Below are 12,751 nucleotides of genomic sequence, written 5' to 3' on the forward strand. Positions count from 1 at the left end.
TCTGCTGCTCGTGCGGGGCCCTACACGATATTAGGCAAGTGTACCAGTTTCTTTGGCTCTCTTAATGTAGTGCGCGCTGTAAACCTCCGCAGGTGGCAATGCAGGCGCTGATTCTGTCATTCTGTCGATCGAACAGAAGCCGAATACTGTCCTGGGACAGTTGTGCCACGCCTGCTCGATCTTTTCACGTAGTTCTGTAAGAGCTGTTGGTTGACGAGTCGCACGAGTCACTTCTCACCTCATCATATTCCACACGTGCTCGATTGAAGTCAAGTCCAGAGATCGTGATGGCCGAGAAAGTTGCTGCACGTCTTGCAGAAAATGTTGAGTTTCACGGGTGATGTGTGGGAGAGGATTATCCTGTTGAGTACGGCAGAAGAATAAGTCTGACAACATTCCGCACGTACGGAGCGCTGGTTAGCGTCCCCTACCGAAACCACCGAAGATGAAGGAAAGTTGTAGCTTATCGCTTTCATCGCTGAAGACTTAGGCGCGCCGTTCCATCTTCCAAGTGATCTTCTGACAGCCCCAGGTGGTCCGTGCACGTCCATGGTGTGGCATGAGCACTGGAAGACCAAGTGGAAACATGGCCCCGCGGTAGGTGACGCTCCGTCAGGATTACTGACAGCCTTGGTAGAGTCAGCCGTGACGGAACTCTTACATCTGGTGTGCAAGAGGTATGAGACAGGGAAATATCCTCAGACTTAAAGAAGAATGCAATAACTGCAATTTCAAAGAAAGCAGGTGCTGACAGATGTGAATAGTATACAACTATCAGTTTAATAAGTCATCGTTGCAAATACTATTCCGAATTCTGTATAGAAGAATAGAAAAATTGATATAAGTCGACCTCGAGGAAGATAGATTTTGATTTCGGAGAAATGTAGCGACACGCGAGGCAGTACTGCTCCTACAACTTTTCTTAGAGGATAGGTTAAGGAAAGGCAAACCTACATTTATAGCATTCATAGACCCAGAGAAAGCTTTTGAAACTGTTGGCGGAATACTCTCGCTGAAATCTCCAAGGTAGCAGGGGTAAAATACAGGGAGCGAAAGGCTATTTACAACTTGTACATAAATCCGACGTCAGTTATACTAGTCGAAAGACATGAAAGGGAAGCAGTGGTTGGGAAGGCAATGAAACAGGGTTGTAGCCTATCGCTGATGTTATTCAATCCGTACATTGATCAACCAGTAAAGGAAAATTTGGAGAAGGAATTAAAGTTCGGGGAGAAGAAATAAAAACTTCGATGTTTCCGGACGACAGTGCATTTCTGTCAGAGCCTGCAAAGGACTTGGACACCCCAAAGGAGGATGCAAGATAAATATCAACGAAAGCAAAACAAGAATAATGTAGTGTGATCGAATTAAATCAAGTGATGCCGAGGGCATTAGATTAGGAAATGAGACACTTAAAGTAGTAGATGAGTTTTGTTATTTGGGCAGAAAAATAATTGATGATGGCCGAAGTAAGGAGGATATAAAATATAGCCTGGAAATGGCAAGAAAGGCGCTTCTGAAGAAGAGAAATTTGTTGAGATCGGCTATAGATTTAACTTTTAGGACGCCCTCTCTCAAAGTATTTGTTTGGAGTGTAGCCCTGTACTGAAGTGAAACATGGGCGATAAAGAGTTCAGTCAAGAAGAAAATGGAGGCATTGGAAATGTGGTGCAACAGAAGAATGCTGAAGATTAGGTGAGTAGATCACGAAATTAATGAGGAGGTACTGAACAGAACAGAAGAAACAAGAAATTAGTGGAACAGTTAGATTAAAAGAAGAGATAGGTTCATACGACATATTGTGAGACATCAAGGGATCACCAATTTAGTACCAGATGGAAGTGTAGGGGTAAAAATCGTAGAGGAAGACTAAGAGATGAATGCAGTAAGCAGATTCAGGAGGATGTAAGATCCAGCAGTTATGTGGAGATGAAGAGACTTCCACAGGAGAGAGCTGCGTGGAGAGCTGCATCAAACCAGTCTTCGGACTGAAGACCACAACAGCAACAACAACAACAACAACAACGACGACGACGACGACAACATATTTATCTGAGGTATTAAAAAAAAATTAATTGAAGGCATTACATGTTACATAAATCTTCAAAGTAGTACCTTTTGACGCAAATACATCCCAACTTTCCTGCCACTTTTGAAATGCATCGTGGAAGTAGAATGACGGAAAAAAATGCCATCAACAAGAAATAACCAATGTAGAGTAATTGAATTTTGGGATACGTTTCCCAAGGTAACATGTTTAAGTGATTAGCGTTTCAAGATCACAGGTGCGAAAAAAGCAATTGTGTAAGTGGAGTGCTGGTGCATTAATAACTGGAGCATCCGCCAGAATGTTGAATGCAAGCACACAAATGTGCATTCATTGTGCCGTACAGGTGTCGGGTGTCAATTTGTGGAATGGATTTCGATGCTTGTTGCACTTGGTCGGTCAGTACAGGGACGGTGAATGCTCATTGCGGATGACATTGAAGTTGTCACCCGATGATGTCCTGTATGTGCTCGACTGGGCAGAGGTCTGGTAATCAAGGAGGCCAAAGCGACATTTGGACACCCTACAGAATATGTTAGGTGAGTGCTATCCTGTTGGAAAACACTCTTGCTCATAAACGGTAGCACAACATGTCGAATCACTAGATTGACGTACAGATTTGCAGTCAGGATGCATGAGATATGCACTGAAGTGCTCCTGCTGCCCTACAAAATTGCTACCCAGTCTAGTTGTAGCTCCTCAATTGACCTCCTTGTAACCAACACATGGCAGTCACTGGCATCGAGGCGCACCAGTTTTTATCAAAAAATATAACAGACCTCCAATCAACTCTCCACTGAGCTCTCGCTTGACACCACTGAAGTCGCAAAAGGTTGTGGTTTGGGGTGAGTGGAATGCACACTACCGAGCTTCCGGCTCGGAGCTGTCGAAGTTAATTGCTGCTGCAGATGCAATTTGATACACCAGAGCCATACGACGAATAGGATTGATTTCCAACTCGGTAATGGCAGGCACATAGCTGTCCAGAGCCTGTTTTGCAGCTAAACATTCCCGTGACCACCCAGCAATTACGTGCAGTGGCTACATTCCTCCCAAGTCTTTTTTTGCAATATGAGAAAGAATGTCCAACTTCTTGTAGCCTAAGTTACACAATCTTGTTCAAGCTCAGTGAGCTGTTGATAATGGCGCCTTCGTCATCTTAAAGGCATTCTCGACTAACATCAACTCACTATGTCCAGTCTGAAAGGTAACTAACGCTCATGACCATTACTATGTGTATTTAAAGCAAACAGGATTTACATTCTCACAGTGGCTCTAAAGGCGCCACTCATAAGCGAATGACTTGTAATTTGAATAGACAACATCTTTCAGATGTAGAAACACACCTATGAACTTTCGTTTCTCTCACGCAACTCCGTATTTATTGTTTAAGAAGTGACAATTTTCATCATCTTAGCAGCCATGCTCCAATTAATATGCTTAAGTCCTACTGGATTATTACAGGCAATGAATAAGTAAAAAAATATTTTCTGCTGTTAATTTTACATTTATCCACAAATATAAATATATTTATATTTTTCAGAGGGGGTGGGCTGTATACAGAGATGTGATACACTGAAAAACCATGTATAATTAGGCCTTACTGCTGCAAGCCAGTGCAGTATTTTCCCACACACTGTTTACTCTATAGATATGCTGCAGATATGATTGCTTGGTCCGAGGTAAACTAGCACATCAGTAATCCCAACTAAAGTTGTTAATTGTGTATCAACATGTATTTCTTTATTACCTTTCAGAATCAAAATATATTGATTAAATTGGTTGCTATTGGAAAAGTAGCTTATTTCATATAGTAGTGCTGAATAAAAGTATTCAGATCTTTGGAGAGTTATCAAGGCATTTGAAAATTACATTTTGTAATAATGATGTATCTTTATAGGTGTCGTGTGCGTCTGCGTAGTGTGGTTCTTGAAGGAACATTTGGTAGAGTGTATCGTGGTTCATACACTCATGAAGATGGCGTGGAAGAGGAAGTGCTAGTCAAAACTGTGACAGGTACCATTTTTCCTTCAAAATGATATACATAAATCTATGAGGCAGTATCAAACCAAAGTTTATAATGTTGAATACTATAATATGCCAGAAAACAATACTTTACTGACAATAAGAAATTTAATTCCCCATTTTCGTTGAATTAACCTCTAACAAATGGTAGGAAACTCAACTGTGTCCATTGATAATCATAGAAAGCAGAGTTGGAATGTAGGAAAAGGTAGGTGGCTGCTAATTGTGGCAGAGGTATTGAGTTGCAGACAGGCACAATGAAAAATACTATTGAACATTTGAGCTCTTGGATAGAAGGGCATTCTTCTCAAACAGAGAAAACACACACACACACACACACATACACACACACACACACACACACACGGCCTCTTTCTCTGGGTGCTGAGGTCCAATGTAGCAGTCTTTTTCATTGTGCCTCTCTGTGACTCAACACAAGGATTACCAACATTTGATCATGGTTTTAAGGGGGATGATAACCATCTAACCATGATTTTAAAGGACATTTAAGGCATAATTGGGTGCAATAAATTCCAACTGCACGTACTACATCACATTTTCTTGGAATGGTTAACAATGGAGATATAAATATAAAAAACTGGCAAGCATGATTTAGTTTTACTCTTGTTAGGCCATACATTATCATATTTTGGGATGATTTCACAAACTGAGAGAAAGTTTTTAGAGTGCAAAAACATGTAATAAGACTTATTTGTGGTGGAAGTTCTAGAAAAGCATGCCATTATCTGTTCAGATAATTAGATGTAGTAACTAATGCTTCTCATTATATTTATTTTCATGAACCTTGTTTCCATAAATGGACAAACAGAAAAAATACTATATGTAAATTATAGGATTGATTATTACTTGAAAACTTGGAGATCTGCCAGTCATGGAATACGAAATATCAATAGTACTGTGTGGGCTTGATAATAAATATTTCATCAGTGATCACCATTATAAAATGATCATGGTAGAAATACACAGGAGAAACAGGTGATCAGTAGGGGAGCTGGGAGGATTAAAAAGAATTCCTATACAGGAGATCCTGGGAAATGTGGAGTGTTGGTCACCTTACTCATCACTTCCTCTGTGTGTTGTGTAGCAGTCTATTCATTTCACGTTATTCCATCTTGAACTTTCCATTGTTTGAATTGTAGTATCTATTACATCCCCCTCACTCCCCTGTCCCACCCACCCCCTTCAAAAAAAGTAGGGAAATAAGGTAGGGAAATAAATAAATAAGGCAATTTTCTCTGTTGGTTTGTTATTATTATTTCTGTTATTTATTTTTCCTTTGCTCTTCCACCCGTCATGCTAGTACGTAGCCAATTATATCTCTTTACATGTTTTGTTGCCAGCATTTTTTCTTTGGGCTACATCCTGAATACTTGCATTTATGTTACAATTACTGTAATTAGGTATGCTTTGTGTTGCTTATTATGTTCATTTATAACTTATCAACATAGCAAGTAGCTTATTATGTCTCTTTATTTTGTTTGCCAGTTTTTTTTCTGCTGGTTGCATCCTTAATACTTGCACTTATATTACAGTTTCTGTAATCTGGTACACATTCTGTTATTTATTAAGATGTATTATAACTTGTTGATGTAGCAAGTTGCTAACTACATGCTTGTTTTTTAATTTCCTTGAAACAGATCATGCATCCCAAGTACAAGTTTCATTGTTACTGCAAGAGGGAATGGCAATGTATGGCTTCAGCCACAAGAATATTTTGTCTGTGCTGGGTGTGTCCATTGAAGACCACACTTCACCTTTTCTCATTTATCCATATCATGGTTACACAAACCTGAAAAGGTAAGCATCTGTTTTTGCTTATCTATTACTATTATTAAAATAACATAATTTATCTGCAGTGCAGGGGTGTGGAAGGGGGGAGAGTTTTGTTAAAATTCTTTTCAGATCCTAATCAGAAGTGGTTCTGTTGATGTTCTTCACGTGGGTACATGATCCACTATGTATTTACCATTGATTCTGTGCACATTAAAGTAAATGTTAGTCTGTGGTCCAGTTCACATAAGTTTTATTCATAAGTTACAGTTCTTTACTTTAATAGATACAGTTTTTTATCTTGAATGTCTGTGATATATCTTGTGTACAAATGAGGTGGTATGTGTAAAATCAGAAGGAAGGAGAGAGGTTGATGAGTGACAACTCACGTCTAAACCATGCCATTTAATTAATCAGTCCTAATCTTTTTATGTTTAGCTCACCATGTTGGTGAATTACATTAAGAGGAGTTTCATGTGCATAAGATGTCCTCCTTAGTTTATATTATTTTTTCTTTACTCATTATGAACTATGTTATTGGCATTATCTATGTAGAAGGCTTTTTGATGTTATGTTATTAACTTTATCTTCTTGAATGTAGTGTCTGATGCATTTGAAATGTATATCAAAGTAAAATATGTATTTTCCCATTGCAAAACTATTCCTCACTGACTGTAATATCTTCTCAAGCATAATTAAACACAACTCATAAATAAATTGCTCATTTCAGGTTCCTGCAGAAATGTAAGCTGTGCCCGGAAGGTGTAGCACATACTCTGACAACACAGGAGGTGGTCGACATGGCACTGCAGATTGTGGCAGCAGTGCAATTTCTGCACAAGAAGCGACTCGTGCACCGTGACCTCGCAGCACGGAACTGTGTTGTCGATGAGAGGCTGCATGTGCAGCTCACAGACTGTGCTCTCTCACGCGATCTCTTCCCTGCTGACTACCATTGTCTGGGTGACAACGAGAATCGCCCTGTTAAATGGCTGGCTATAGAAAGTCTCCTTCACAACAGCTATTCACCAGCATCTGATGTCGTAAGTTGAACAACTTTCAGTAGAAGTGTAACTAAATCATACAGTGGAAACAATAAAGAATACCTGAACAAGACGCTATGTCTGGCTATGAAATTGTTATTTTCTATATACATAAATGATCTGTTGTACAAGGTGTGCAGCAATCTGCAATTGTTTGCTGATGATTATATGGTGTATGGGAAGGTGTCAAATGAAAATTCCAGATGACTATACAAAATTTCTAATTGGTTTGATGAATGACAGGTAGCTCTAAATGTACAAAAATGCAAGTTAATGTGGATGCGCCCATTATGTTGGGGTACAGTGTTAGTAGTTTTCCTTGATACAGTTACATCATTTAAACATCTGTGCCTAATGTTTCAAAGCAGTATGAAATAGAATGAGCATGCGGGGATTCAGGTAGGGAAGGTGAATAGTCAACTTCAGTTTATTGGGAGAATTTTGAGCCAGGGTGGTTCATAGGTAAAGGTAACTACAAATAGAACACCAGTGTGATCTGTTTTGAATACTGCGTGAGTGGTTAGGACCTGCTTCATGACAGATTAAAGGAAGTTACTGAGCAGTTGAGAGGTGTGCCGCTGGATCATTAGCAGTAGGTTTGAACAACATGCAAGTATCATGGAGATGCTTTGGGAACTAAAATGGGAATCTCTGATGTTCTTTTGAAGGAACACTACTGAGAAAATTTAGAGAACCCGCATTTGAAATTGACTGTGGAATGATTCTACTGCCGCCAACATACATTTTGTAAGAAAAGACAAGAAATTAGTGCTTGTACTGAGGTAGATAGACAGTATTTTCCTTTGGTCTATTTATGTGTGGAACAGGAAAGTAAATGGCTAGTAGAGATACAAGGTAGCCTACCCACACATTGTACATTGGCCTGTGGAGTATATATGTAGATGTAGATGTAAATGTAGAAGTATTCAAACAGAAACAGTAGCAGAACAAAAAATGGAATGTGTCTTAGGTGGCAAAGAAAACTTATTGTACTAGCACACATGTATGAACGACTGACGTCAAAGCTTACGTTGAGCTCTTGAAGTGAATGCCTGAATCTAGAATATTAAAATTCATACTAACAATCCTAATATATGTCACAAGACTTTTTAATTTCATCTAAATAGTTACATAAAGTTCTTCTGTTTAGTACTGTTAATTGAAACATGACTCAGGCAGTAGACTGATACTGAACTGCAGAGATCTTACTAGCTGCCACCTGAAAATTTTGCAGCAATTACTTGCTTATCTTTTATTATTTACATTCTTACATTCTGAGAACTTTGCTCATTTGTAGTGTGTGTGTGTGTGTGTGTGTGTGTGTGTGTGTGTGTGTGTGTGTGTGACAGAGAGTGAGAGAGAGTGGGGTGAGGGATCTGTTTGTTTCTTATCCAACACATTGAGTATCAGAGTGTATTGAGGTACTGAAGTAATAAAATCTTACTTTGTTTCAGTGGGCCTTTGGAGTACTACTCTGGGAGCTAACAACGCTGGCACAGCAACCTTATGCAGAGATTGATCCATTTGAAATGGCTGCATACCTCAGTGATGGTTTTAGGCTTGTGCAGCCTGTAAATTGTCCTGATGAACTGTGAGTTTCCTCTTTATCTTATGATCTGATTTGCTGTGACTTGTTAAAGAGGTTGTAACACTATTAAACAGTCTAATGTCATAAGCTGGGTATAATATACTATACTGCTCACTGCAGTTGGCATATTGAAGAAATTAGGCTTATTAGGAAATAAACATCCACTCATTTCTTATCCTAATTTCCTGCTCCAGTTTTCTCTGTCACACTCTATTTGGACAGATGATATACTCACATTTACAGAGCATCTCAATGGCAATGTAAGGAATTATGACCTCACAGAAAAGAAATCAAAGTATTAAAATCTCAGTCTGATATTCTTTAACAGTTTTTTTTTGTACACATTTAGTTTCTTTTATCTTATTTTCCATGTTTTAGGCACAATTAAAGGCTTAGACAGAACATCAGGAATAATATGATTTTTTTTTTTTATTTAATAAATATTTCAGGTGTAACAGTATTCATTCTGGCACATACGAGCATAAATTGTGAGATCTGATAGGCCAGTTGTGATTTCAGTGAAACAGTTGAACAGACACATAAGACCACAGATGTAATGTGTGATAGGATGGTGTAGTCATTTCAATCAGTCATTACTGCTTTGAATCTTCTTTGTGTAGATTCACCACTATTGTCAAGGAATTGTTGGCAGAATTCTGTACGTACTGGGAAGAGTAACCTGCCACTCCGGAAGCATTTTGTGGCATGCTAGTGTAGATGCAGTTCTGCTGGCAGGCTTACATCAAACATGACCAGTGGGGTTTTAAGTGTGATAAACACGCAAGTTACTTGCTTCAGTTTCCAGAGAGATTTGATGTATAATAAATATCGAAAAGGCCATCAGATGTAACTTCATCGTCAGTTTATTTCATTGGCTAACAGTTTAAGTGATATAATATTCCATCTTGAGACCCTCTATTCTAGATAGAATTTTTCAATGACAAAATGTATGTACAAGGATCATTCTGTAATGAAAGAGACAAATTGGTTTGGAGAAAACAGCATTTATTTTTACAAAGCAATACTTTTTCTACTTTTCGATATAACTCCCTTGAACATTTATGCACTTGTGCCAATGGGCTACAAGCTTTTCTATTCTGGCTGTAAAGAACTCTTTATCTTAATGTTTGAACCAATTTCCCACAAACTTTTTCACAGCCTCATTGTCGTGGAACCTCTTCCCACGTAATGCCTCCTTCAGTGCACAAACTTTTTCACAGCCTCATTGTCGTGGTACCTTTTCCCACGTAATGCCTCCTTCAGTGCACCAAACTAGTAGAAATCACTAGGTGCTAAATCAGGACTGTACGGGTGATGAGGCAGCACTTCCGAACCCATTTTGTCAATGGTTTACCAGGTTAGTTGAGCAATATGAAGAAGTGCGTTGTCTTGCTGGAGAATCACACCCCTCCTCTGAGATCCATGACATCTCTCTCACATGAGAGAGAAAAGCAAATCTGTGTAATATTGGCTGTTCATTGTATGCTGCTCTTCTAGATAATCACAAAAAAACTGGACCTTCGTCATCCCAAAACACCATCAACATGACTTTTCCTGCTTATGCTTGGGTTTTCAATTTTTTATTGACAGGTGAGTTGGTGTAATTCCACTCCATGCTTTGTCTTTTTGATTCTGGCTCATAATAGTGAACCCAAGTGTCGTCACAAGTTAAAATTCTGTTGAGGAAGTGTTGACTTTCTCTTTCATAATGTTCCCTTAGCTCTGTGCACACTCTCAACCTTGTTTTCTTGTGTAGCCACATCAACTCCTTTAGAACCCATCTTGCACATGTTTTGCAGTACTTAAGCTTGTTACAGATAATGTTGTGAACTCTACCAGTACTGACTTGAAACTTATCAACCATCATTTTCACAGTCACACAGCGATCGGCATGAATAACGTCATCAGTTCGACTTCAAGTGAGGGAGCTTAAACTGCAACCAGTTGGCCAGAATGGTGTTTGTCAGTCACTGAGTCCTGACCATTTTTGAACTGCTCTACCCACTTGTAAAAATTTTCACAATTCATACAGCCTTCACTATAAAATTTAGACATTCTACAATATATATTCACTGGTTTCTCACCTTCAGCAAGTAAAAAATGAATAACAGAACGATATTCAACTAATGTGAACATTTCAAGTGGACTAGCCATCTTGAAATGTATTTTTGAGGTTATAAACAAAACAATGTTGATACATCTGCTGATCAAGGCTCATTCCAGTGATGCCAACATAAAGCCATAGAAGTACCAAACTTGCCCTACTAACTGTTTTTTCCCCTGACCAATTTTTCTCTTTAATTATTGAATGACACTCATATGTCATATATGGGAAATAACCAGTCTTCTCAGCAGCTTGTGTACATATGATGTAAGCACATATTTTACATAAATTCTTTCAGTGAAAAATTGAGCCGCAATCTAGAGTAGACGGCCTGATGATGGCGAGTTATATCGCTGAAACCAGTAGCCTATAAAATAAGTTGAAGATGAACTTACAGCTCATGACTTTCTGGATGTTTATTACATGCAGCTTGGCTGCTGTCATGCCTTCCAACATAGCAAGAATGGACGAATCTAAGTTAGGGAGATTGTATGCTTGGATTTTCAGGCGTGTCACCGTGAACAAAGTTGGTATGTAGAGAGTATCTTCACAAGACTGATTGCACAAGCTGGCATCATATTACCGGACAATGTGCACTCTGCCACTGAATCTGATTACAGAGGTACTAGTATTATAGTTTGACACATATGACAATATTCTGATTGCTTTCAAACTTATTACATTGCTTGAAAATTAGTCCACAGCTGCATAGCTATGCTCTGTCACCACCCTCATTGGCATCAACAGCCTCTTTCCATGGCTAGCTAGCTAGCTCTTATCCTTCTAATGGCTCTTCACTTCATGAGTTGAACCTAATTGTGATATTGACTCATCTGCTACTTGGACTTGTCCCAAAATAAAAGCCCTGACTAAATTCAGAATAATCATGGAAAACGTGTACTTTGGCCCTCAATAGCTTATAATAACTTTGTCTTGTCACTGTGTTAAGTATTATTTAGAATTTTGCTACTTGCTGAATTAATATGGATTAAAACTTGTGTTGTTGGAAAATAACAGCTTTGATCAGGTTATAAGCAATAGTCTTTACTTTTATAATCAAGTTTTTGGACATAATATTCTGCACATAGCACATTATACATGTGCCTGCAACATTTGCATAACTTCCATCTGTTTCAGGTTTGGTGTGATGGCTTATTGCTGGGCAATGAGTCCTGATGAAAGACCAACATTCAGTCAGCTCCAAGTGTGCCTTCAGGATTTCTATACACAGTTAACAAGATATGTGTAGCAGATCCAGCTTTGCTTGTTTTGCTGCTACATTTCTGACATATCACAATGCCATTACAAGCAGAAATGGAAAAGACTGTATCACTCTATAATGTTGTGTTAAAACATAAAGTAGGCCAACTTAAGTGATTGAAAAGTAGGCGAACTTGAGTGTGTGATGCTGTAACATTCCAAGAAATCCTGTTTTACTGGCATTATGTGGTTTATCCTCCATTAATTGAACATCATTATTTAAGCACAACAGCCCCTCGATAAATTACGTCTGTTGGGTGATTAATCTGAGTAACAGCTTCAGAGATTTAGCATCTCCTCATCACCTACAAACTTCTGTGATTAGTAATACCTATACATTTTAAAACTATCTCTCTTATGCTTGTCAGATTTATCACTATATTAACTACAACAATTTGAAATAGTTTTTCTTCTTAGAAACTATGTTCTATGCAACATTTGAGTTGGCCCAGTAATCCACATTAATGAGTGATATTGTAGTTTATCGTCTGGTGCAAATTATTAAGTGCCATAGTCTTTTCTTGTCATTAATTGAAACAAGTATTTATAACAGTTTTTTTTCTAATCTGAAACATACTTAAGAATCTGTTCCATGCCACTATCTTGGCATAAGCTTATATGTATTTGGCTTCTAATCAGTTAATTCCTATTGACTGAGACTAGCAAATGAGAATTTGTTGTTTTCCTTAATCCATGTAATGCTGTGGACAACTATAATTGAAAATTATCGCAGAATCTTACAGAGTAACAGAATTTGAGCTGTATTGTAAATCACTATCCTTCCTTCAAGGACAGGAATTGTGTTACTTTTACTTTCTGTTGCATAAGAAAGAAGCTGCTCTCTGTGCGTTTCATCAGTTTCTGTATTGTTCACTCTGGTCCATTAAGAGAGC

General features: G+C 38.4%; 1 protein-coding gene across 1 annotated transcript in view; it reads left to right on the forward strand.

The window, feature by feature from the left end:
• The window catches only part of LOC126470088 (tyrosine-protein kinase Dnt-like), a 567,460-nt gene extending 555,565 nt beyond the window's left edge, over window positions 1-11,895 (forward strand). The window contains exons 6-10 of the mRNA XM_050097627.1: window positions 3,948-4,063; window positions 5,731-5,890; window positions 6,594-6,906; window positions 8,361-8,497; window positions 11,736-11,895. Of these exons, the coding sequence (XP_049953584.1) occupies window positions 3,948-4,063; window positions 5,731-5,890; window positions 6,594-6,906; window positions 8,361-8,497; window positions 11,736-11,847 (838 nt within the window). The 3' untranslated portion in view covers window positions 11,848-11,895. The remainder of the gene's footprint in view (window positions 1-3,947; window positions 4,064-5,730; window positions 5,891-6,593; window positions 6,907-8,360; window positions 8,498-11,735) is intronic.
• Window positions 11,896-12,751: the final 856 nt, after the last annotated feature.

This window comes from Schistocerca serialis, chromosome 1 (assembly GCF_023864345.2).
Source record: "Schistocerca serialis cubense isolate TAMUIC-IGC-003099 chromosome 1, iqSchSeri2.2, whole genome shotgun sequence".
Classification (NCBI taxonomy): Eukaryota; Metazoa; Arthropoda; class Insecta; order Orthoptera; family Acrididae; genus Schistocerca; species Schistocerca serialis.